Source organism: Sardina pilchardus, chromosome 1 (assembly GCF_963854185.1).
Source record: "Sardina pilchardus chromosome 1, fSarPil1.1, whole genome shotgun sequence".
NCBI lineage: Eukaryota > Metazoa > Chordata > Actinopteri > Clupeiformes > Clupeidae > Sardina > Sardina pilchardus.
In genome coordinates, this window is record NC_084994.1 from 13,033,001 (window position 1) to 13,058,861 (window position 25,861).

A 25,861-nucleotide genomic window follows, 5' to 3' on the forward strand; every position below is an offset into this window, starting at 1 on the left:
ATTTAACTTCCTGATACTAAAACAAGTCCAGCCAGTTCTCTACAGGGTGCGTCTGAGAGTCAAGGACAGGACAAGAGAATAAAACTCTGTAAGTGTAAGTTCCTTTGTTTACTAAATATGAGTTGTATGTACTATACTACTTATCTTGATGTTTGGATGTATCTGTATGTAATATAGATAGGGAATGTTTGTTTGGAGTCCTGTTTGTGGCCCTATCAATATCAGTTGGATTGGAATCCATTAAGAGGATTCCAATCTCATTGCCCATACATTTCCAACCACTGATCCTTTTATGGCATTTTAAGGCACAACTGCAGATGTTTTGGAATGTGTATTCGGCACCGAGTTTAATGTTTTCCAAGTTATGGCTTGCTGCATATAGTATTGAATAAAATGTTTTGCTACTTTTGACCATTACTTATGAAAACTGATTGAACAAGTAAATATTTTCAGACTTATGAACTGACAGCATCTCTTGTTAGTTATTTTCCACCTGCATTCCCTAGCCCTCATCCCAACTTGGTTGTTTGACGACCTCGGTCACTTAGCCTACTGTACATGCATGTCTCCTAAAACACTTTACATGCCATGCACTACACAGAAACACAAGATACACACAGAGTAAATGAATACCCTACATACATGTACACTTACAGTACATTAATTTAGAGGGAAGACCAAGAGGGAGGAAGAGTGAGACCTGGATTCTGACAAATCACTGTTATTTTCATACAGTACATGTTTTATAACTAACTAGAAGAGAAATTATTGAATGGGTGTGGACATAGTTAACATTCATGTTGAGATGACTTGTTTTGCTGTTGATGGCATCAACACAATGTACCTTCCTGATATAGAACAAGTCCAGCCAGTTCTCTACAGGGAGTGTCTCACATTCAAGGACATGACAACTGAATAAAATTCAAAACTGTAAGTTCCTTTGTTCTCTAAATATGAGTTGTATGCACTATACTATTTATCTTGATGTTTGAATGTATCTGTATACAGTATGCCATAATATGTAATGTTTGTATGGGGTCCTATTTGTGGCCCTATTAATTAAATTAAGCAACTTAATTAAGAGCAGAATGACGATCTCCATACCCATGCATTTCCAACCATTGATCCTGTTATGTTGTATACATAACACTTTGTATGTAATGTGTTTGTATGGAGTCATATTTGTGGCCCTATTAGTAGCAGTTTAACTCATGTGTGCAGGTCTGTGGGACCCATTTTCAATCTTGCTAAAAGAAACAACATGCAATATATTATTTCTTCCAACTCAAACTCATTGACCTTGGCTCATTTTCTGTGAAGAAACATGAAAAAATAACTTATTGTCAATGACTACACATGGTACATTGGACCCGAGTGTTATAAGTATAGGCCAGGGGCTATGTACCTGTGTGTGTGTGTGTGTGTGTGTGTCTGTCTGTCTGTCTGTCTGTCTGTCTGTCTGTCTGTCTGTCTGTCTGTCTGTCTGTCTGTCTGTCTGTCTCTGTGTATGTATGTGTGTCTGTATGTGTGCGTGTCTGAGTGTAGTATCTGTGTGCTGGAATATTGTCTTTCTGCACCTGCTATTCCCAAACTATGTAACACAATTGTTACATTTCAGTCAAGAAATAAGCACCAATACGGGGGACTACAGATGTACAGTAAATGAGCTTATTAGGATGTAAAGGCTATCTCTGGTACAGTGCATTAAATGGAAACATTTATGTTAAAAACTGTACGTGGTCCCTTACAAAATAAAATGACAAAAAATAAATAAATAAATAATAATAATAATGCTAAAAATATATCTATTTTTTCACCTTTTTATAATGGAATTTCTTCATTTTCTCACAAAGAAACAAAAAATTATCATATGATCGGAAATGTTATCTCACAGGGGTAAATGGCACAAATTAACCATAAATGATGTATATGGTAATTGAGCTAAAGTAAACATCTGATGTGTATTTTTACATTCATGTTTATGACTGTATTGATTTAAAAGCCTAATAATGTGGTGAGTCCACCAGATCTCAGTGCCCATATCCAACCACTGATCCTGTTATGGTATCTGTTTAAGTTTTGACTTGATTTTGTATTTGGTTGTTTGCCCCATTGGAAATGTCAAGATCAACAATTCTATGTGTTTTGATGACATCAACAGGATAGCCTTTTACTTGGCCCTTTTATCAGACCATTTAAGTTTAAATGTTGTTTATTTTAGTGTAATGTTTTTTTTTTTTTTAACAAACTCACTCAAATGTATGTCAGCATGTAAATGAATAGGGAGGAAAGAGTTAATGTCGTGTCATGCTCTGGATAGTATCACACCTCCTGAGACAAGTCCAGCCAGTTCTCTACAGAGTCTGAGACAAACAATAGTGTCAGTAAAAAATCACTGGAAGGGAACAACACATCAGCATAAACTCACTGTATTGGGTACACATTAAATGGCCTCTGGGTGGGCTACATCATAACAGACTGCCCTCTAAATTCCTGGAGAAAATCACACATTCCTGCTGCCGTGGCTTCTGTTTGAGTTTACATGTGTGTTCCTGTCATTGTGCTTGTCTTTCGTCATCTTATCTTTGTTCTTGTGTCATATTTGTTGTTTCTTCTTCTTGTCAGAATACTGAAAACAAAGATGGTGGTTCATGTTGAGCTACTGTTATAATGTATAGAATACCTGTGACACGTGAAACAAGACATCAAGCTGCATATGCTTCTTCATTCCCATTCCCAGAGAGACTCTCCCACTGCTGCTAGGATGAGTGGCTCTCAGGAGAGAGAGGAGGATGCAGCACACGGCTGTGTGCAACAAAGCACCAAACAAACACACTCTGATGGAGGGTAAGTTAACCCACAGTATGCATCATACCTGACCCCGCACCCCCTCTATTCTTCTCTGGTGTAAGTGCTTTATATTAGTGCATTAATAGGAAATATAAATATGTCTGGAAGAAATCAAAATGTATGATGCATGAAAAAATATATGTTTTTTTCCCCAACGCTGACAACAATATTAGAGTGAGTTTCCATTTCCTTGAAATTTGACCCTCCAGCCGCTTGACACTTTAAAACCCTCTGAAATGTACTTCTAATTGATTCCAATGATCAAGGGCTTTTTGACCTTGCCCTATCTAATCTTAAAACAACATTTAACTGTAAACCGTACAAATTAGAGAGAGAAGAAAGAGACTATATGCTACACAAACTCGGTTGGGCGTTGCACTATGCATGGGCAAGGTAGATATTCAGATGTAAGGTGCAGAATATTAACAGAAGATGTCTTTTTAACACAGTTAATGCTCCATCAGAAATACATGAGTGTACAGGAAAAGCCCTTCAAGCACATAATCTATTCATGGTTGTCGGAAGGAATGTAATTCCTCCACAGAGGAATGAGTTGATGCTAACCAGTTTCTTGTGTCTCCTTATGTAAACCAGACCACAGACACACAGACCTCCATCTCCAGTGCCCAGCTCTGTGTCCATGAAGAGTGATAAGTCCATGGGTGGTACTCCCGACTTCAGCAGTGAACCAGTTCCATCAGGTCTAACGTGAGTAGTTATCAGTCTGTTTTGTTATAGGCTATTGATATTTTATAGGCTATTTATATTGGCTACAATAAACAACTGTAAATTGCACAGCCATTATGTACACTTCAGACACACACACACACACACACACACACACACACACACACACACACAACTAAACTACACATCCATAAGAGAGATTCCCTCTAGTAAAACGTGTGAAAAAAATTAATTCCTCCACAGAGTTGATGCTAACCAGTTTCTTGTGTCTCCTTATGTAACCAGACCACAGACACACAGACCTCCATCTCCAGTGCCCAGCTCTGTGTCCATGAAGAGTGATAAGTCCATGGGTGGTACTCCCGACTTCGGCAGTGAACCAGTTCCCTCAGGTCTAAAGTGAGTAGTTATCAGTCTGTAGTTTTTTTCTTGGTTAACTTTACAGCATTCTACTGTAAAATCATATATTAATATATTAATCATAATTAATATGACACATTGTGAAATCAACAATAAATATCTGTAGATTCCATCAACAACCACTATTTACAGTACAGACACATACACACACACACACACACACACACACACACACACACATGCATGAGATAGATAGAGAGATTCCTTCTGTAATGAAACGTGTTAATCAATGAAGCCATGAACCAGCTCCAGCATTAAGAGTAGAGTGAGTAGTCATCAGTCTAGTTTGTTATGAAACAGCTATTAAAATCTGAAAGTCTATCAACAAGTGTGGATCTCGTGTTGTTGACGGAAGGAGAACTGTGAGCATTCAATAGGAGGACGGAGGGGGGCATGTCATCTATAGACTTATTGCGTCTTAAATTCTCCCAGAAAACAAGCAGAAAAGTTATTCCAGGTAGTGTCATGTATAAAATCTCTGAATAAACTTTTAACACACATACAGCATTATCAATGCCTTGTTTTAAATGTTAAGAACCTACAGTAATTACACTGTCGATGAAGTGTGGGGCTCTTGTTAGCCTTGTATATGGGTTAAAAGACGCAGTTTATATGCAGTATGGGTCGGGAGATGCCCTGTTGCTAGCGCTAATAGCACTGTGGAAGAATCTGAAAACTGGCTACGTTCAAAATGGTCTCTGTAGGGTCACGAGGGTGGACCCCTCGTCCATGACTCTAGCTTATGGTCATAGAGGACAAGTCAACAATTCAATTCAATTTCAATTTATTTATAGAGTAATATCACCATTGGCAATGGTCTCAAAACATTGAATGTTGCATTGAATTATCATACACCTTTCTTTGACAAACTTGGCATACACAATGCATACCAAGAGCGAATAAACTAGACAAATAGTAAAACAATCAACACTACATCTCACAGCAATCCATTTAATTACCACGGGCCCTTACCTCAAAATCTGTGGTGGCATCCCATAAACATAAACAATTCTGTGAAAGAAACCACAGAAATGCAGTGTATTTGCATTAGAGTTGTAAAGGTTACATTTGCATTCAATCATTTAGCAGACACTTTTATCCAAAGCGACTTGCACATTGTCAATTAAATTAAAGGCCAAACAGTGAAAGTGTGTATGGTGTATTGAACCCCCAATGTATGCTAGCCCGGCTCCTACAAGTACAGCACTATGTACTACAATATAGCTTTTTTTGTGTCAAAGATATTGCAATTCCTGCATACAAACTTAAAATAATTCATCCCAAACTGCAGTTGTGACACTTGAAGTAGTGCAGTTATTTTCTGCTGCTCTGTCTTATATGTGGAAAGCATCCTTTACCTCTGTTAATCGAGACTTGCATCTGATTTCAGAATAAAATAATGATACACATGTGACATTTTAATCAGATTGTCTGAGGAGCAATATGTGCATTAGTCCACGTGTTCTTTGTCTGATGTCCTTGCAGATCAATAGTTGATCAAACCAGGCATGGAGTGTGTGAGCAGGTACAGAGGGAGCCAGTCATCAGTAGAAAGAAGGAACTTGGTGAGTGTAGCTTTTGGCTTTCTCAAAATACATTGAATTTATCTGGTTTTCTGAAAATTAACAAACTGAACAATTGCAAACATTGTGAAATATTTTCATGTATTAGTACTTATGGATATAGCTAGGCCAATATGATTATTTTTATTGTATTTTTAAACAGATGAGGGCCTGAGAAGAGTTATAGGGCAACACAAAGCCAGTCTGAAGAGGAGGGTTGAGAACATATCTGAAGGTATTGTCAAACCAGGAGCTGAGATACTCCTCAATACGATCTACACAGAGCTCTACATCACAGAGGGAGAAAATGAAGGAGTGAATAGGGAACATGAGGTTTTGCAAGCAGAGTCAGCATCCAGATCTCAAACCACAGAAGACACACCAATCAACTGCAATGACATCTTCAAACCCTTACCTGGACAAAAGTGCATTAGAACTGTGATGACCAAAGGTGTTGCTGGCATTGGAAAAACAGTCTCAGTGCAGAAGTTCATTCTTGACTGGACAGATGGTGTAGCCAATCAGGATGTAGATTTTATATTTCCCCTGTCTTTCCGTAAGCTGAATTTAGTCAGGGGTGATCAGTATAGCCTTCACAGCCTCCTGCTTGATTTCCACCCTGAGCTGAAGGAGTTGAATGACAGTGAAGAATACAAAGACTGTCAGGTTGTGTTCATCTTTGATGGTTTGGATGAGAGTCGGTTGACTCTGGATTTGGAACAGAACAGTAAATTGTCTGATGTAAAACAAACATCATCAGTGGATGTTCTGATGACGAGCCTCATTCAGGGAACTCTGTTTCCCTCTGCACTCATCTGGATAACCTCACGACCTGCAGCAGCCAGTCAAATTCCTGTTCAGTACATTGGCCGGGTAACAGAAATACGTGGATTCAATGACCCACAGAAGGAAGAGTACTTCAGGAAGAAGATCAGTGATGAGAGTCAGGCCAACAGAATCATCTCACACATAAAGATATGCAGGAGTCTCTACATCATGTGCCACATTCCAGTCTTCTGTTGGATTGCAGCCACTGTACTACAACAGATGCTGGAACAGGGCAACACCCAGGCAATACCCACAACTCTGACTGAGATGTTCATACAGTTCTTGCTCATCCAGACCACCAGGAAGAATCAGAAATATCAGAGTGGAACTGAAGCAAATCATGAAAACCCTCTGGAATCTCAGAGAGAAATTTTACTCAAGTTAGCAGAACTGGCATTCAAGAATTTAGAAAACGGGAATCTGATGTTTTATGAGGAGGACCTGCGAGGATGTGGCATTGATGTCAATGAAGCCTCAGTGTTCTCTGGCATGTGTACTGAGATCTTCAAGGAAGAATCTGTGTTTCACCAGAGGAAAGTCTACTGCTTTGTGCATCTGAGTGTCCAGGAGTTTCTGGCAGCGCTTCATGTCTTTATGTCTGTGGCTGAGACTGTGAGTGACAAAATGAGTATTCTTGCATTTTTAGCAGAGAAAACCCAGTTAGAAGATTTTCTTGAGAAAGCTGTGAACAAAGCTTTGCAGAGCAAAAATGGACACCTGGATCTCTTCCTTCGTTTCCTTATGGGTATCTCGTTAGAGACCAATCAGAGACTTCTGCAAGGTCTACTCACACATCCACTCAACAGCTCAGAGAGTATCAAGAAAATATGCAACTACATTAAGGAGCTCAAAAGAGAAGATCTCTCTCCTGAAAGATGCCTCAATCTTTTCCACTGCCTGTTTGAAATGAATGACCATTCCATGCAACAAGAAATTAACAAATATCTGAACTCACCAAAGGATTTGAGTGAACAGTTATCTTCTGCCCACTGTTCAGCACTGGCCAACATGCTCTTGATGTCTGAGGAGGTGCTGGATGAGTTTGACCTGAAGAAATACAACACGTCCGATGAGGGACGCAGGAGACTGATCCCAGCTGTGAGGTGCTGCAGAAAGGCACGGTGAGAGGACTGTGCTAACTATGGTGACTAAATATAGCCACTGTCACTGTCAATAAGTCACTGTTGTCCACTGCTGTTATAGCCCAATATTGCAAAACATTTAATTTGCCTCACTTAAAAAAAAATAGGATCATGGCACACTGGTGTAATATTATGAGTTGTTTATTTAGAGCAAGCGACAGGGAGCAAAGCTGAAGAAGTTGGCGGGGAGACGTGTCTTTTACTCTTAAGTAAACAATTTGTAATATTGCAGCAGTGTGCAGTGATGATCTTTACTTTTTTCACAAATCTGATATTGCTGAGTTTTAGCAAAAAGGCCAGTGCACAGGGATTTGTCTTGTTAGAACCTAAAATCAAATTCAAAACTTGTCCATTTAGTTTGTCTATTATTGCACTTTCCAACTGTAAGCAGACCCTGAGAGCACATCGTGTGTGTGTGTATGTGTGTGTGGGCATATAGTCTATTTGAATGATCTGTGTACTGTCATTATAGGACAATGATGTCTCTTGATTATGTTGATTTATTGATTATCCCTTCCACTTATCCATTTCTGCAATATATTCTCTTTTCTCGTGTTGTTATGCAGACTTGCTGAATGCGCACTGACAGACAAGTCCTTTGAAAGTGTGGCTGCTGTTCTACATTCGCCAAACTTCCTGACAGAGCTGGACCTGAGTTACAATGACTTGAAAGATTCTGGAGTCCAGCTTCTCTCTAAGGCACTGTCTAGTCCCCACTGTAAACTGCAGGCATTAAGGTTGGTTTAATATGAGCCCTAAGCTGTTTTAAGGGCATTTTCACTACCTCTAGTTAGAAGCATTTATCCTGGTCATTGTAAGTGCCATTCACACATGCTACATATTGTTTTTTTCAGCACAGTCTAGGCTACCCAGATCTGCCACAATATCATGCATTGATTTGATTTAGATTTTTAAGGCAGACTATGGCAGACTTCCTGAATGCACACTTACAGAAATTGATTTATATTTCAGTATTTATGGTAACCTTGCCTAATTCGTTGAATATTGTCATAATTATGTCAAACGCTGCAGATTTGCTGACTGTAAACTCTCAGAGAAGTCCTGTGCACTTGTGACTACTGTTCTACAATCTCCAAACTCCATGATAGAGCTGGACCTGAGTCACAATGACCTGGGGGATTCTGGAGTTCAGCTTCTCTCTAAGGGACTGTCTAGTCCCCACTGTACACTGCAGACATTAAGGTTGGTGTAGGCCATGCATTTCCTGTGTGTGTGTGTGTGTGTGTGTGTGTGTGTGTGTGTGTGTGTGTGTGTGTGTGTGTGTGTGCCTTCGCATGCAAGCGTGTGTGTGTGTGTGTGTGTGTGTGTGTGTGTGTGTGTGTGTGTGTGTGTGTGTGTGTGTGTGTGTAGTTATACTGTACATGTGAATGATTTTTGTGCTCTTGTACAGTATGTATCATTACAGAGGAATAATGTCTCTTAATTATGCTGTTTAGACAGTATCTTTTCCATGAATTTTATATTTTCTCATATTGTTATGCAGACTTGCTGAATGCAAACTCTTAGAGAAGTCCTGTGGAATTGTGGCTACTATTCTACAGTCACCAAACTCCCTGATAGAGCTGGACCTGAGTTACAATGACTTGAAAGATTCTGGAGTTCAACTTCTCTCTAAGGGACTGTCTAGTCCCCACTGCAAACTAGAGACCTTAAAGGGATATTCCGCCATTTGTGGAAATACGCTCATTTTCCACCTTCCCTCGAGCAAAACAATAGATATTTACCTTGTTCCCGTTCATCCAGCCATTCTGTGAGTCTGGCGATACAACTTTTAGCTTCAGCCTAGCATAGATCATTGAATCGGATTAGACCATTAGCTTCTCGCCTGCTAGCTTCATGTTTAAAAGTGACTAATATTTCTGGTAATTTTCCCATTTAAAACGTGTGTCCTCTCAAGTTAGAAAGTGCAATAAGACCAACTGAAAATGAACCCTGCCGTTTTTCTAGGCTGATTTGACATGGAACTACATTCTCATCTGGCGTAATAATCAAGGCAACTTGCAGCTACTGGCACTACTACTGCTTGATGTCTATGGGGACTATTTTCAGATGCTGCGTACGATATCACTGCGCCTATGGTACGTTTGCAAGTTGCCTTGATTATTACGCCAGATGAGAGTGTAGTTCCATGTCAAATCAGCCTAGAAAAACGGCAGGTTTCATTTTCAGTTGGTCTTATTGCACTTTCTAACTTGAGAGGAGACACGTTTTAAATGGGAATATTATCAGAAATCTTAGTCACTTTTAAACATGAAGCTAGCAGGCGAGAAGCTAATGGTCTAATCCGATTCAGTGATCTATGCTAGGCTGAAGCTAAAAGTTGTATCGCCAGACTCACAGAATGGCTGGATGAACGGGAACAAGGTAAATATCGATTGTTTTGCTCGAGGGGAGGTGGAAAATGAGCGTATTTCCAAAAATGGCGGAATATCCCTTTAAGGTTGGTGTAAAGCCATGCATTTAAGCTACTGACATTTTTTAGGCTATTTGATAGTGTTGTATGCTTAACTATGCTTAGCTTAAAGTGTATGCTTAACCCTACGAGCCCTAGACTACTTTAAGGGCATTTATTCTACCTTGAGTTCAAAGCATTTATCCTTGTCATTGTGCCACGCACACTTGCTACATATATATATATATATATATATATATATATATATATATACTATATGTATGTATGTATGTATATATATATATATATACAGTGGGTATAGTAAGTATTCACACCCATGCTAAAGTTGACTAAAAAGAGGAATATAAAATCATCTTTTGAGAATTGATTGTAATGCCTTAATTCAAAAAATGAGTAAAAATCAAACCGCTAAGGACACTAATTTTCTTTGTGATTGAAGAATGTATAGTAAATAGATAAATGTTCTTCCTTAAATACAGGTTGCATAAGTAATTGACCCCTATGTTAAATTCCCATAGGAGCAGGAGGATTTTTTATATGTTTTTATTTTTAAAGGCCAGCTATTTCATGGATCCAGGATATTATGCATCCTGATAAAGTTCCCTTGGCCTTTGGAATTAAAATAGCCCCACATCATCACATACCCTTCACCATATCTAGAGATTGGCATGGTGCTTTTTCCAGTTAGCCTATTAGCCTGTTTGATGCTCATTGAGCTCAATGCAAATCAAACAGGCTAATAGGCTAACTGGAAAAAAGCACCATGCCAATCTCTAACTATGGTGAAGGATATGTGATGATGTGGGGCTATTTTAATTTCAAAGGCCAAGGGAACTTTATCAGGATGCATAATATCCTGGATCCATGAAATAGCTAGCCTTTAAAAATAAAAACATATTAAAAATCCTCCTGCTCCTATGGGAATTTAACATAGGGGTCAATTACTTATGCAACCTGTATTTAAGGAAGAACATTTATCTATTTACGATACATTCTTCAATCACAAAGAAAATTAGTGTCCTTAGCGGTTTGATTTTTACTCATTTTTTGAATTAAGGCATTACAATCAATTCTCAAAAGATGATTTTATATTCCTCTTTTTAGTCAACTTTAGCATGGGTGTGAATACTTACTATACCCACTGTATATATATATGTGTGTGTGTGTGCGTGTGTGTGTGTGTGTGTGTGTTTGTGTGTGTGTGTGTGTGTGTGTTTCAGCAGTCTAGGCTACCCATGTCAGAGATATGTGCTCGATCTGTGATCGATCTGACCTGAATTGACCTGAGTTAGTCTGTGTGTGCACTCATGATGATTCTTTACAACAACTTTTCACTGCATTGCAATGAATAAAGTAAAAGCAAAGAAGTGTTTCTTTGTCAAACAAATTGGGATGCAACGTCTTGATTTGTATTTGCTAGGATCTCACAACCGCTTATGAACATGCCTTGCCATAGAGAAACACAAGGAACATTTCACCTATTTGCATTAAGCTTTATATTGTTAGAAACCCAGTCATATTTGTGAATGGTCTGACATAATTCCCTCATTTTCATCTGAGATGGGAGAAAAAGCCGAAAATGTTTTTTTAGACTCAAGTGAATGAAAGGCAACAACTCCCAGAATTCCACGCCTTTCACTACTCTTCGCTGCCCTTCGCTGCCTTACCAATTTATAAGGCATTAATAAGTATTCTAAAATTAAAACGATCATTGTTTTATGTTGCATTTGATCTTGTGGCCTTATATTGAAGGTCCTGTTCTTTATAATGGATGTTTCAAAAATTGCTGTTTTTTTTTTTAAAGATTATTTTTTTGGGCTTTTTATGCCTTTAATGGACAGGACAGTAGAGAGAATGACAGGAAGTGAGTGGGAGAGAGAGTCGGGGTGGGATCCGGAAAGGACCACGGGGCGGGAATTGAACCCGGGTCGCCGGCGTACGGTGCAGGTGCCCCAGCCAGTTGCGCCACTGCCGGGGCCGAAAATTGCTGTTTTGCGAAGCATCATTAGGCTACTTGTTTGAACCAAAATCACATTTTATGTATTATATAGTAGGTCGTGGAAATTCCTTTATTAATTCACATTGAATAATTCAGTGCCAAAAGCAGACTGATTTCTAGTAGAAAGAACTGTCCAGTCAGAAATTAATAAATACTTTAACCAGACCTATACTGTATGTTGTATAATGAACTAATAACTAATATTCAGATTGACACAATGTCACCAGTTCTATGCATAAAAGTACAAGGATTCTCTCTCTCTCTCTCTCTCTCTCCCTCTCTCTCTCTCTCTCTCTCTCTCTCTCTCTCTCTCTCTCAGGCTCTCTGATTGTCTCATCTCAGAGAAGAGTTGTATGTGTCTTGCTTCAGTCCTGACTTCAAAGCCGTTAAAAAAGCTGGATCTGAGCTACAATCATTTTGGAGAATCAGAACAGAAGCTGATATCTGCTCAACTGGAGGATCCTATCTGTAAACTGGAGATATTTAAGTATGTTCACATTTTATCCATAGTTATTTCTTCACACTTACAGTACATAGTGTCCTATTTGTAAAGATATATTTGAATAGCTGTTTACACCTAAGTGTGCAATGGTGAGGACACCTAGTATAACGTTTAATCAGCATTCGATATCACTCTCTTTTGAATGGTAACTATATCAACAATGGTTGTAAATGATTGGTTGAACCAGGAAGCAGGTTTCAATGGTTGTGTCCTTCTGAGACCTACTGTAGAGATGGCCCCTTGTGGGACAAATGGATGCTGTTGTAGGTGATGAAGACAGCTGGACAGCTGCCTTAGTTCATTCTTTAAATCAGGGGAAATATATATGGCTGCAGACTGTGGGAATGGAAATCACCTGGCATTTCACAGGTGGCACAAAAAAAAAGAGCATTGGTTGACATTTGTCAAATGGTACTGTACATGCCTGTGATATTTTGTTTTTCTTACAGAACTGACCATGTTTCTGAAATCAGAGCACGACCACGTTTGCGGAGATGTAAGTTTTTATTGTTTATTTAGTATTTGTGATCATGTGATTTGTGATGATTCACATTCACATCTTTTAGTGTGGTATGCTTGAATTGTATTGGTGTCTGATAGCAATGTGTGTTTGTGTATGTGTTATAATAAGGTTTCCTGACCTGTGTGTGTTTGTGTGTTTTAAAATGTGTATGATTTCTGTGTGGGTGCTCAAGTGTGTGTGTGTGTGTGTGTGTATGTATGTTACAGCATACTGTAGTGCTTCGCACGTCGCTGAAGTTCTAGACCTCCATCTAGCCATTATTTCCATCGAACCGGTCACCTCGTCGGCCGTTATCCCTTACGTGTCTCTGTGTGTGTCCATATTCTGATATTCCTCTCTCCTCTCCTCTTGTCTGTAGATGTCTGTAAGCTCACACTGGACCCAAACACAATACACAGAGAACTCTCACTCACTGACGGGAACAGAAAGGTGACATGTGTGAATGAGGTGCAGCCGTATCCTGACCACCCAGAGAGATTTGATTGGTGGTGGCATGTGTTGTGTAGAGAGGGTCTGTCTGGACGCTGCTACTGGGAGGCTGAGTGGAGTGGGCGTAGAGCTGATATAGCTGTGGCCTATAAAAGCGTTGAAAGGAAAGGGGGGGATGCTGCTATAATTTTGGGACGTAATGCCAAGTCCTGGAATTTGAACTGCTCTTCTGGCACTTACTCTGTCTGGCATAATAATGAACACACTGTCATACCTGCCCCCTCCTCCGGCTCCAGAAGAGTAGGAGTGTACCTGGACTGGCTGGCCGGCACTCTGTCCTTCTACAGCGTCTCCGCTAATACACTAACGCACCTGCACACGTTCCCTGACTGCAAATTCACTGAGCCCCTTTATCCAGGGTTTAGGGTTTGGGAATCTGATACCTCAGTGTCCCTGTGCTGAGCTCCACCTCCAACAGGTGTGTTCACCTGTTCACACAGCGGTGGATCTGTTTCTGGTCTGGTCTACGGCTGGGGTGTGTGTGTGTGTGTGTGTGTGTGTGTGTGTGTGCTTGCCTGCTTTCATCCTGCCCCTTTTCACTCGTTCTCCACTTCTCTCTCTCTCTCTCTCTTCGTCTGACCCCTCTCTTCCTCTCCTTCTTTTCTCTTTTGCCTCAACACCCTCCCTCTTTCCCTCTTTCTGTGTGAACTCCAAGGCAGTCATCTCTCCATCTGTTTTCTGTTATCATGATCCCTAACCTTAGCCCTCACCCTTGTGAGCCTTGTAGTTGAGGAGTCTCTCTCATCCCCCTTGCTTTTTCTCTGCTCTCTCTCCCTCCTGTTCCCTCTCTGCTCTCTCTCTCTCTCTCTCTCTCTCTCTGCCCTTTCTCCTCTCTCTTTACCCCACCTCTCATCTCCCTCTCTCATCCCTGTCCTCATAAAGCATTGAGAGGAGTTATGACAAGTCCTGCAGTCAGGACTGCTCACCTGGCCATTACTTTGATTCTCCTCACAGTACAATAATAGAAACACAAGAGACACTCTTTATTGACCCCCGAGTGGACCTGAGTTGGCACTCTGTCCTTCTACAGTGTCTCCTCCACTCACCCACCTGCACACAGTCCACTCCATATTCACTGAGGCCCTCTGTCCAGGGTTTCAGTGTCGCTGTCCCAGATCACATGACTTCCTGCAGGAACACCAGGGTTACACACTCCTGTTCAAACACATGTGTGATGCTGAGAAGCTGATATGTGATTGAAGTATTAACACATGCATTCAATACCCTACCCCCCCGAACACACACTCACACACACACACACACACACACACACTTTGATGATACTATGTAAATGTTAATATTGTTTGGTTTTTTTCCTATATGTGTCTACATTGTCTACATCGAATTTGAGGATTATACACTGTATATGTATCTGATATAAACATCTAAATAAATATGACATATTTCATAAACATTAATGTGGATATGTCATCATTTCCTGAATTGATTTATAATATTGTGCACATTTATCACTACACATTTAGCCTACTTTTATATTAATTCATTTATTAAGAGTAGCCTATTAATATATTTTAGTGATTATCAGTGAAAATTAGCATTTGGTGAAAATTTGTAAGCATAAATGAGGAGCAAAGTAGAAGCACTTCAGTATATACTCAAAAGGGGAAAAACACAAATTGCAGTCTGTATTGTTATTTATTTACACAATTAGATGGTTGCATTCAGGTGAGTGAGGATAGGCCTACTGTACTGTACATGCAGTTGTATTCTTTAGCCTAGTCTGTATAATCTCTACACAGAACAGTACAAGGTGATTGGCAGAAACTATGAAGAAAACAGCTCTAAATGTGAAACTTGAAAATCAACGAAGAGTGGAAACCCAGGAGTAAATGAAGCCTACCTAGTGTTGTTTAACAAGTACATTGTGTTACTGATACTGTAGACATCACTGGAAACTGCATAGTAAATGCACATTATGCCAAGGTCATCTAAATAAAGGTTGATAAAACACACATCTTTGTGGTCAATTCACAATGCTGAAGATGTGTCCTGTAGTGGACTCACCTCTAAATCAATGTTTCATGCAGAAATTCAGTCAATGTTTGTCCAAAGCTTCCACATTCCACATGCTATTATTATTACTAACATTACATAGCCTGAATAAAACCCAACCCAAAAGTTCAGAGCATATGTTACCATAGCGACTTACATACCCTGATCATTTTTGAACTGAAATCCAAAATGTTTATACTAGCATACCTGACAAACCAGTAAAACTGCTTTCTGAAACTCCCCCCTGGTTCCTGGAAGTTTCCGCCTCTGTAGCTTTCGACTGAACACCCGTTTGAAATCAAGCCTGTATTGTGAAAACAGAGTGAGTTGGAGAGAGACTATGTCTCGTAACGAGACGGTAGAGTTTAAGGGGAGAGGTTCTCTTTAAGGCAATGTTACAACATAAAACTATGGACTGCTGTTGAAAATTTTTGTCACAATGAAGTTTGAAGACCTTCTGTCAGACATTGGTGGCTTTGGAAGGTTCCAGAAGATGGTTGTTTGCCTTAGTTTCCTGGGACGTGTCACTTTACCATGTCACTTCTTGGTGAACAGCTTCATAGCCGGTATTCCACCCCACCATTGTGACATCAGCGATCTGGATGCTTTGGGGAACTTTGGGAATATGTCAGTGGAGGAGAGACAGACGGTCAGTATCCCGATGCAGGCGGATGGGACCTTGTCTTCCTGTCTCATGTTCCCAGAGCCCCAGTTTCACACGCTGCACAACTCCTCCAATAGCACTGGACTTCCTGCAGAGCCGTGTAGGAATGGATGGGTGTACGACAACAGCACCTTCACAAGCACACTGGCCACTGAGGTAAAGTATTCTCTCCTCAGCGCCATATTGTCAGTCATGTGTCCATGTGGAGACAAAAAATATATATATAAAAACAATGTCAAACTTATGAAAAGATTGAGACCTTTACAACATGATGTGGCCTCTTTAAAATGTGTATACTGTATACAGTATGCAAACAACCTCAAATTTGTTAAAGTTGACAATGACAGTTGGCAGTGAAAAGCTATTCATACTTTGCATGTGACATCACAACTACTGGCTGGCGGCCAAGAACATCATTCTCCAGCAAAGAAACCCAGTAAACTAATCAAGAATCTTTCCAGTGCCGGTTTTACTATATGTTTGTTGTGTGTTTTGAGGTGAAAGCAACATGGCGGATAATTGCTGTGCGATTGCATAAGCCGGGGTTATGTTTTTTTTTTTTTTACTACTTCTCAAGCTGTCATTTGCCCACAGCATTTCTTGCCCGCCACTGCCGCCAGATACCCGTGGTAGTCATGAGACTGGAAAGTACGAATTCCAAATGCCTGTCAATAGGGGACTCCGTTAGATAAGAAGAGAGTTATATCACTTGAATGTTTTTGGAGAGGAGCCAAACATCTTTAGTCCGTGTGTGCTTCTAATTCTCCACTCCTTTCCTTGTTCTCTTGTATTCTCTGGACAGACACAGTCTGCTGGGTCATCTGTTTCTACTTCAGAACCATTTAAAGCCCTTGTGGTGCTATGATTTTCAAATCACAGCTAGAAACATTCATCTTGCTGGAAATTATTTTTCCCCACCAATTTTACTTACGTTTTTTATTTTGTTTGTTTGTTTGTTTTCTCTCTTCCTCAAAGTGGGATTTGGTGTGTGATCAGAAGGGACTGAACAAAGCCACTGCCACCATCTTCTTTGTGGGGGTCATGTTTGGAGCCATGACCTTTGGTGCTCTCAGTGACAGGTACAGTATGACACATTTCAGACAACACAAAGACAACACCAAGAATTATAGATAAGTCATCTGTCCTGTCCAGAGGGTATAGAAGGCCTCTCAGAAAATACGTATGCTATACACACCCTGAGGGAAGTCATTGTGAAGTGGTGTTGCAGTGGGCAGGAATGATTTGCTGCAGCTGTCCTTGTTACAGTGGAGGTGAATGAGCCTTCGTTCGAACACATTTGGCTGTCTCACCAGTAGGTGGTGTGATGCCCATTATGTTTAGCAGTTTATGCGGTAGCCCTCTCTCAACTCCTGGGGTTCTAGAGCAGTCCTCAGCACAGAGTGTACCTACCTGTACTATACTATCCACCTTCAACTCCAACCTCTGTGTAGTAAAGTTATGTGTGAGTCTGTCATGCGACTGATATCTTGGTTTAATGTTAAAACAATGGTCATTCTTGGATCGTCCCCTATAGATTGTGAACAGACAGTCTGCTATATAGCAAAAAAAAAAAAAAAAATATCTGTTAACAGAGTATATGGAAGCTTATAAAAGGTTATAAAAGGTGATATTCAGTGAACTATCCAAATAAAAACTAAATCATAATTTTATAACCCTTCTCATATACACAGGTATGGACGCAGGATAATGCTTCTGGTGTCGTACTTGTCGGGGATGGCCTTTGCGTTGCTCAGTGTCTTCTCCACCTCCTATGCCATGTTCGCTGTGCTCAGGTTCCTAACTGGCTTCTGCCTCACGGGCATCGTCATTGTCACCTCCGTGCTAAGTGAGAACACACCCCTCTCTTTTCTCCCCTCTGTGCTCATAGGATTAAAACATCTCACAGAACAGTGACACAGAGCAAGCATTTCACATTATTATTCAAACTATTCCCATTACTACACATTACTGTGTGTGTGTGTGTGTGTGTGTGTGTGTGTGTGTGTGTGTGTGTGTGTGTGTGTGTGTGTGTGTGTTTGCATTCATTTACATTTGCTTCTCTCTACAGTTGTGGAGTGGGTGAGCATTGAGAACAGGAAGTTAGTGGGCTTTACTGACAGCTTGTCATGGGCATTTGGATTCATGGCCCTGCCCGCATTCGCATTCCTCATCAGAGACTGGAGGTGGCTGATTGTGGCCATCACAGCACCAGTGGTTGTAGCCATTATAGCATGGAGGTAACTCATAACTCATACATTATAGCATGGAGGTAACTCATAACTCATACATTATAGCATGGAGGTAGCTCATAGCTTCTAGCCATAATATCATGGCGGTATGTCTTAAGGTAATATGTAATTCATGGGTAACTCTTAATATCAGGGTAGTAACTCACAGCCATAATATCATAGAGATAACTTAGTGTTTCTATGAAACGCACGGCTACATTTTTTTCACCATGGGAACTGAATATCTCTCATACTGATATCTCCTGGACTTGGAATTTATAGAATTAATCAGCTGTCATCTCAAAACAGATGGGTTCCAGAATCAGCTAGATGGCTGATAGCAAACGGGCGGCTAGAAGAAGCTCACTACTACTTAGATAAGTGTGCTCAGATGAACCGCCGGCAGGCAATGGCCTCCTCCATCCACATAGAGGTGAACTACTGCAGGTCATTTGCATGTTTTGATGTGTTATTATCATCATCGTGGATATTATATATGTAAGGTGTATAGTGTGTGTGTGTGTGTGTGTGTGTGTGTGTGTGTGTGTGTGTGTGTGTGTGTGTGTATGTGTGTGTGTCTGTCTGTCTGTCTGTCTGTCTGTCTGTCTCTGTCTGTCTGTCTGTCTGTCTGTCTGTCTGTGTGTGTGTGTGTGTGTGTGTGTGTGTGTGTGTGTCTGTGTGTGTCTGTGTGTGTCTGTGTGTGTGTGTGTGTGTGTGTGTCTGTGTTTTCCTAGGACCTCTCTGTTCATGTTCATCTCTGTGTTTATTTGTTTGTTTATTTGCTTGTTGTCCCTCTCTTTAGAATCTGTCTAATATTGTGGTGACCAATCGAGGGAGCAGGAAATACTCCTATCTGGATCTGCTGAGGACTCCCAAGATAAGAAAACGGGCGCTACTTACAGGTCTTTCTTGGTATGAGGAGGTCTATCCCAATTATCCTTCATATCCCACTTGCACACTACAGGCTTTTAGTGTTTGTGAAACTGGCCCCACAATCTTTTCTTGGAGATCTTGAGGATTTATTGATACGTTATTGATCTCTAAATTGTGTGAATGTTTGCTGTGACTTGTGGGGATGTGCCGGAGAAGCTGCTTCCTGGTTTAGTAAACTTTCCAAAAATGATAGCTCAACCACAATAGCCCTATTGAGCAAAGGCGTTTAATTTAGCTCATCCAAAACAGTGCCACTAGGCTGGTTGAACCCTGCCTGACGCAAGTTGCGAAGGGCCCCGCAAATAAATGAAGGCCCCCCTCTCCTGTCTCCCTTTGAGGCAAGCTAGTGACTGAATTTGAATTGTGTCCGCAAGATACTCCGACAATGAGCAATGATGCATGTTACTTCTACGGATTGCACCCGTGGGACCAATCAAATCTCTGTATTTGATTTAGGCGGGCCGGAAGTGAGCTAAACTGATGCAACGTTGAAAGTCCGTAAACATTAATCGTAGTGTTATCCAATTGCGTGCGGTGCTCCCCCTCGAGTTGGGCCATTTTCATTATTCGTGGCCAGACCCTTAATCTGAAAGATTACCAGGGTCTGGATTTTCCAGGCTAGGGAGCTTTGGCACAAGTGGCAGAACCCATCAGGTCTAAATGTCTACGAGGACCCAGGTTTGATTCAGACCTGCAGTCATTTCCCGATTTTCACTCATAAACCCAAAAAGACCCCAAAAACATATTTTGAAAGTACTGAATAACTTACAATAAATAACTGATACAGTGATTATTGACATCATGAGAATTGACAAGAGGGGTTCAACTGGATTGCGAATAATATTTAGACATGTTTTACTTAATCTTTATTCAGAATAATTTGTCCCTAATGTCTTTATATTTCGTTCATAATTATTTTTTTCTATCTTGCAGGTGCGGAGTTAACTCCATATTTTACGGCATCAGTTTTAACATTACAGGGTTTGGAGTGAATATTTACCTCACACAGTTTATAATGGCAGCTGTTGAGATCCCAGCTAAAGTGACTGTTTTCTACCTGCTGGACAAGATTGGGCGGCGTAGGATTGAGTATGGTGGTCTTTTTCTGGCTGGGATATGCCTCGTTATCACCGTAGTCGCCCCCAGAGGTAAAGCACCGCATATTAAGGCAGATCTACTGTATATCTATACAGTATATCAGATCTATATGTTGACTTAGAAGGGAGGGGTAGAAAATCATTTGAAAGCTGATAGGAATCATCAGTTCAATTCAATTCAATGTGTACACACTTAATTGCCATGGCTATACATTTCAAAATTGAAAGGAAATAGCACTAGCAGATCTGCATCGAGCATATCACACACACACACACACACACACACACACACACACACACACACACACAAACACACACACACATGAACAGATATCTACAAAGGTAAGATACCAACACAACATGATGCAGTGTGATTGTGTGTGTGTGTGTGTGTGTGTGTGTGTGTGTGTGTGTGTGTGTGTGTGTGTGTGTGTGTGTCTCCTTCAGAGCAGCCGGTGGTGAGAACTGTAATAGCAGTGCTTGGTAAGGGGTTTGTGGCGGCTTCCTTCGCCACTCTGATTCTGCACACCTCGGAGGTCTACCCAACTGTGATCAGGTGAGGGCTGGAAAATATATGGGACATCTGGCGTCATAAAGTAAAAGTCCAAGCACATATTTGGTTCAACCTTTCAGTTAAAAACTAGTCCAACTCTTTAGCCAGGGAGATGAGCTAATTAGTGAAATCACCTATTTTAGGTGCACAGGTAGAACCAATACATGGTATGTTTGTTTACTTCCTGAAACTGGGTTTCTCATCTCTAATGAGATGTCTAATTCTGTAACTAACTGCAGTAACTCCCTAACTACTTATCTATCTCTATCTGGACCTTCTGTAAAATGATAGAATGGCTAAAAAGCAACTCTTACTTCTGATGTATGTTGTATTTTGAGAGGGGAATGTGCCACAACAGAAGAAACAAAACATGGTACAGCAAGTTCATTTTCAATTTGTATCACTGATCCCATGGTTTCTTGTTCAGTGTGTACGTGTTATGCATCATCACGACAGACAGAATGGCATGCAGCATTTTTAATGGAGTACCTTGTGATCGATTTCTAATTACATTTCAAATGTAATGTTCCCAACCCTTCTTATGGTTGTTCTCTGGACAGGCAGCATGGCATGGGCTATAACTCCTTCATGGGTCGTGCAGGGGCAGCTGTGGCCCCCCTGATCCTGCTGTTGGATGACGTGTGGCTGGGCCTTCCTCAGCTCATCCTGTGTGGCATTGCAGTGGGGTCCTGTTTAGTGACCAGCCGACTGCCTGAAACAAAAGGCCGATGCCTGCCTGAGACCATCGAAGACATCGAGGGGAACAAGGTGAGAAGATCTCTTGAGTTTGTCTGCTTTAGCGCTTTAGCGTATATATTTTACAACACACCTTAATCGGTTAGTCTGCCGTTTCCTCTTTCCCTGTTCCTCCAACAACGGTTTACTCACTTTCTGCTTCTTTTCGCTGGCTCTGCCATGATGAACGTCTGAGAAACTCCATCGCTACCTTGTTCTAGTCATTGCCTGTGTATGAGTGTAGTTCAGTAAAGCAATCTGATACATCTCGAGCATGAAGGCTGCTCGAGACGAAGGCTGAAAGACTTTCTGAAAATATATATATTTAATAGGCTACATGACAAGCATAATAATTCAATGTTTTGTGGTTGAATTGTAGAGCACCACAAGTGGATCCCCTGTCCTTTCTCATGGAAGCGCAGACAGCGAAGTCGGAGGATGAGAACAACTGATCATTTGTGATGTTTCAATGTCTCAAATATGACTATTCCTCTTACAGTAGCAAATGCATAAAACACCATACATTTTTTGCTGGTGCTCTTTACATAAATGTCTTTGCTTCGAACAGGCACAGAAATATTTGATTGTGAACACAAGTCAGTATCTTGCATAAGACAGTATCCAAGTATTTGTCAAGTTGGGGGAAGGTATTATTGAAGTTCAATGTCAGTTTATTCCGTTTACATGAGCACTTGAATTATCAGATGACTACAAAAACCTCATAATAATCTGTTTTTTAGCATGTAAACATGCTCATATGGTAAATATTATGTTGCTATGCAGTGTTACTGTTTACTTGATTCTTTACTTGTTGTTGCTATTTCATTAAAACTATAGTAAAAAAAAAGATCTCATTGCTTTTACTCAATTACTGTGTAATATATCCTTATAAATGATTTTAGCTGGATCTTGAACCGATCTTAAACCTAGGAACCAATCACAACCACTCATCTGATATGTGTAGGGCAGGGGTAAGCCTACTAAAACAAAACCAGAAAGGCCCATCAAATTTACATTTATTCCAAGGTCCAGACAAATTCTTTAGGTAGGCCATAGGTAGTTAGCTTCAGGGTCATTCCACGCCAAATCAACCAGAGCCCACGCACTTGCGTCTCAAAATATATATTGTCTATAATATGTCTATATTTTTGTCTATAATCTGCATTACCTCTTCTTTTTAAAAACACCAATTTGACTTGTCTTATGCAAATCTTTCTTTTTCATTTCCCACCCTGAATAAGGGCAAAATGCACCATAGAGATCTATTGAGAGATTTGTTTTGTATAGAGTAACCACTAGGTGCCACTAAAATCACTGAATCACTGAAATTGCCGGGTGGGGACAAAACATATTGATCTCAATGGTGCATTTTGTCCATGTTTAGGGTGGAAAATGAAAAAGAAAGATTCGCATAAGACAAGTCAAATTGGTGTTTTTAAAAAGAAGAGGTAATGCAGATTAACGAAAAAAATATAAAAAAAATCTTTGTATATTCCCACAAGGTGTTAGGGTGCTCTGAATATGAGATCCAAAATTATTTTTCAAACTTGTGAGGTCTGCTGTTCAGTCCCTGATGGATTTTCTTTTCTCTTCATTGCTTTTTCGGAGAGTGTTTCTACTGATCTCAATAAGAGAAAAAAAATCAAGAGCCTATGTTGAGTAAAAATATGTCTTATGTAAGCCTAAACAGAGCCCAGCCAAGAACTCCAATAAGATTTTGATCAACTTTGAGGGACTGCTATGACCATGCAGGATCATCCAGACTACTCGTGGTGATTTTACTGCATACTATTCCTATTTATGCACCAGCCTGCAAAATTTGAGCCTCCTACAGATTCTAGTTCTTGAGCAATGAGCTTGTGAACTTTGACAAAAAAAAGAGGTAGAACAAATTTGACACCCCCCTCCCCCTGTAAAACTGGCTGTTACTTGAAAAGTATTGATCTTAGCACAAAAACATTTTACAGGGTGTCTCCTGGGTAACATAGGCACACATGGTATTTTTTTCAGATTTTTTTGAGACACAAGTGCGTGGGCTCTGGTTGATTTGGCGTGGAATGACCCTTCAATTAACACCCGGATCTCCTTATGGGCATTGGGCAAAGATGGCAGTTTGGACTCTTTTTTGTAGGCGAACTATGCATTCATAGGAGGGTCAGGGGAAAGTAGGAGTATTGCGCAAACACAAGGGAGGAGAAGTGCTTATAGTGATTGATTACGTATTCCACTATATGAAAACAGCGCACATCTGTGAAAAACGCCTGCCTGTTAAAAGCAGGTGTAATCCAAATTGTGTTTAATGTGTCATTCAGAGAAACTTGCAGAGCTGAATCAGTGCATCAGTTTTCTTCATTTTACTTTTGTTTGCCTTTCCAATATCACTTGCACAACATAGTCATAGCCCTAGCCATAAACTTCTACCAATCTTTAGAGACAGCTGAATCAGTATTCAGATAATCCGTTTTCTGCATTGTACTTTATCAAAAGCAACCTTAACTTCTGTTTACCTTTATAATATCATATTTACACTTCTCAATCTGCTAGACTTGGTAAGTCATAGCCCTAGTCAACGAGCAGTAAATCATTTTCTGAAGTAGATTAGTAGAACTACTAGGCCTACTCTTTATGTCACTGCTCGTTAACATCTTAGTATAATTTATATGATCCCTAAACTTTGATTACTTTTAATGTTGCAATATGTGGATTCGTTATTGTTAAATGTTATTGTTATTTCTCATGGTTAATACATGAGCGTGAGCTTGTATTCAAAATGGACAGATCATGCTATAGGAATGTTTGTGTGTCATTATGAGATGATGATAGATAAAATACCTCAGACAAGGTGGAGCCATGTGACTATAAAGGCTGATAAACCAGATGGTTATGTCATGCTGGAATTGTTTAGTGCATCTGTCACATGTAACACACCCCTTATTTAGACCAGAGTTTGGGCAGGTGTATTGCGGAGGAATGTTTTTCTACTTCATCCCCAGACATGGATACACAGGGCAGAGCATCAACCTTGCTGGACGGTAACAGCAACAACCGCAGAGAACCCTGAGTGATTATATTATCTACACGTTGGCCATAGGCCTCGGATGAGAGCCCTCGATCAAGTCCCCGGCTGCTGAACTAGAGGGTTGAGCACTCGCCATGTCTCCGGATTACAGACTCTGGCCGCGTTTCCCAGATTCGTTTAAAAGTTCTTAAGTGGTAAGATATTATTAGGAACTCTCTAAGAATGCTCCTAAGAAGATCTTAGCACTCAAAGCTTCTTAACGAATCTGGGAAACGCGGCCATTGTCGGTGCCTGGGCCTATGGCTGCACGGCTGAAGGCGTTGAGGCTACCTTATGGAGTATGAGTCATCTGTTTCTCTGCCTCTTCTGCTTGCTGTCTGCCTGCATGACTGCTGTCGTTCTGGAGGGAGCGTAGTGCTCCTAGTGGCTGGTGGCGGCTATCTGGCAGACTGGCCAGGCAGAAGTTTTGTAGTATTTATTGTAACCACCAGGTGGCAGAACATGCCACAAAAGTAATATAATTTTGACAAAATAATTGAGACGGTGATGAGGTGGGCACTTTGTTTTAGAAGTCCTAATCATCGAGTAATGATTTAAACTCATCTCAGGCACATTAATAGAGATGATGCTAAAAGATGAGTTTTATCGGAACAGTTGTTTTTTATGTTTTGTATCGAAGTGCAATGAAAGACATAACGTGTGTGAGTGAGTGAGAAAGAGATAGAGATGCAAACATTTCTCTCCCAACAGGTAAATGGACTGGCCATTCTACAGCAGACCTGAGATGACCAGCCAGCGCTCTGACACACCTGCACTTTTCGCTTCACTTTTCAGGGTCCCTGTGCCAGATCACATGACCTGCTCATGCTACACACACACACACACACACTCTTGTTCATACACATATGTGATGCGGACAGGACACGCTATTCAAATATTGATATATGTATTCCATTAATAGACTACTGCTTTGATGATGCTGTGTAAATACTGATATTTTTTTTTCTTCATATGTTTTCTTCATGTTTTTTCTTCATGTATACTAATAAAACATCTAAATAAATGTTAAGTATTAGACATTGTAATGTAACGGATGTGATCCTTTTTTGTTGATTTTGTAAAATGGAATAGTTTACATGTATACATGTAATAATGTGTTAAGATGTTTGTCGTGACAAGTACT

General features: G+C 40.4%; 2 protein-coding genes across 4 annotated transcripts; both read left to right on the forward strand.

Annotated features, from left to right (window-relative positions):
• Positions 1–14: 14 nt before the first annotated feature.
• On the forward strand, positions 15–14,842 carry LOC134082503 (NACHT, LRR and PYD domains-containing protein 3-like). Of its 3 annotated transcripts, none has more exons than XM_062538257.1 (13): positions 15–88; positions 858–930; positions 2,741–2,847; positions 3,445–3,558; positions 3,823–3,936; positions 5,443–5,522; positions 5,683–7,468; positions 8,056–8,226; positions 8,522–8,692; positions 8,994–9,162; positions 12,240–12,409; positions 12,874–12,920; positions 13,306–14,842. In XM_062538257.1, the coding sequence occupies exons 3-13, from the start codon at positions 2,765–2,767 to the stop codon at positions 13,836–13,838; spliced, it is 3,438 nt and encodes a 1,145-aa protein (XP_062394241.1). In that variant the 5' UTR covers positions 15–88; positions 858–930; positions 2,741–2,764; the 3' UTR covers positions 13,839–14,842. The 3 variants fall into 3 exon arrangements, with proteins under 3 accessions (XP_062394241.1, XP_062394259.1, XP_062394250.1); XM_062538266.1 differs by having other exon boundaries at positions 31–94; XM_062538275.1 differs by lacking the exon at positions 8,994–9,162 and having other exon boundaries at positions 12,242–12,409.
• Positions 14,843–15,781: 939 nt separating this feature from the next.
• Positions 15,782–22,497, forward strand: LOC134082526 (solute carrier family 22 member 7-like). Its single transcript, XM_062538299.1, has 10 exons — positions 15,782–16,269; positions 17,089–17,192; positions 17,805–17,959; positions 18,182–18,350; positions 18,651–18,774; positions 19,144–19,253; positions 20,208–20,422; positions 20,819–20,927; positions 21,485–21,692; positions 22,039–22,497. Exons 1-10 carry the CDS (start codon positions 15,889–15,891, stop codon positions 22,099–22,101), a joined length of 1,638 nt encoding a protein of 545 aa, XP_062394283.1. The 5' UTR covers positions 15,782–15,888; the 3' UTR covers positions 22,102–22,497.
• Positions 22,498–25,861: the final 3,364 nt, after the last annotated feature.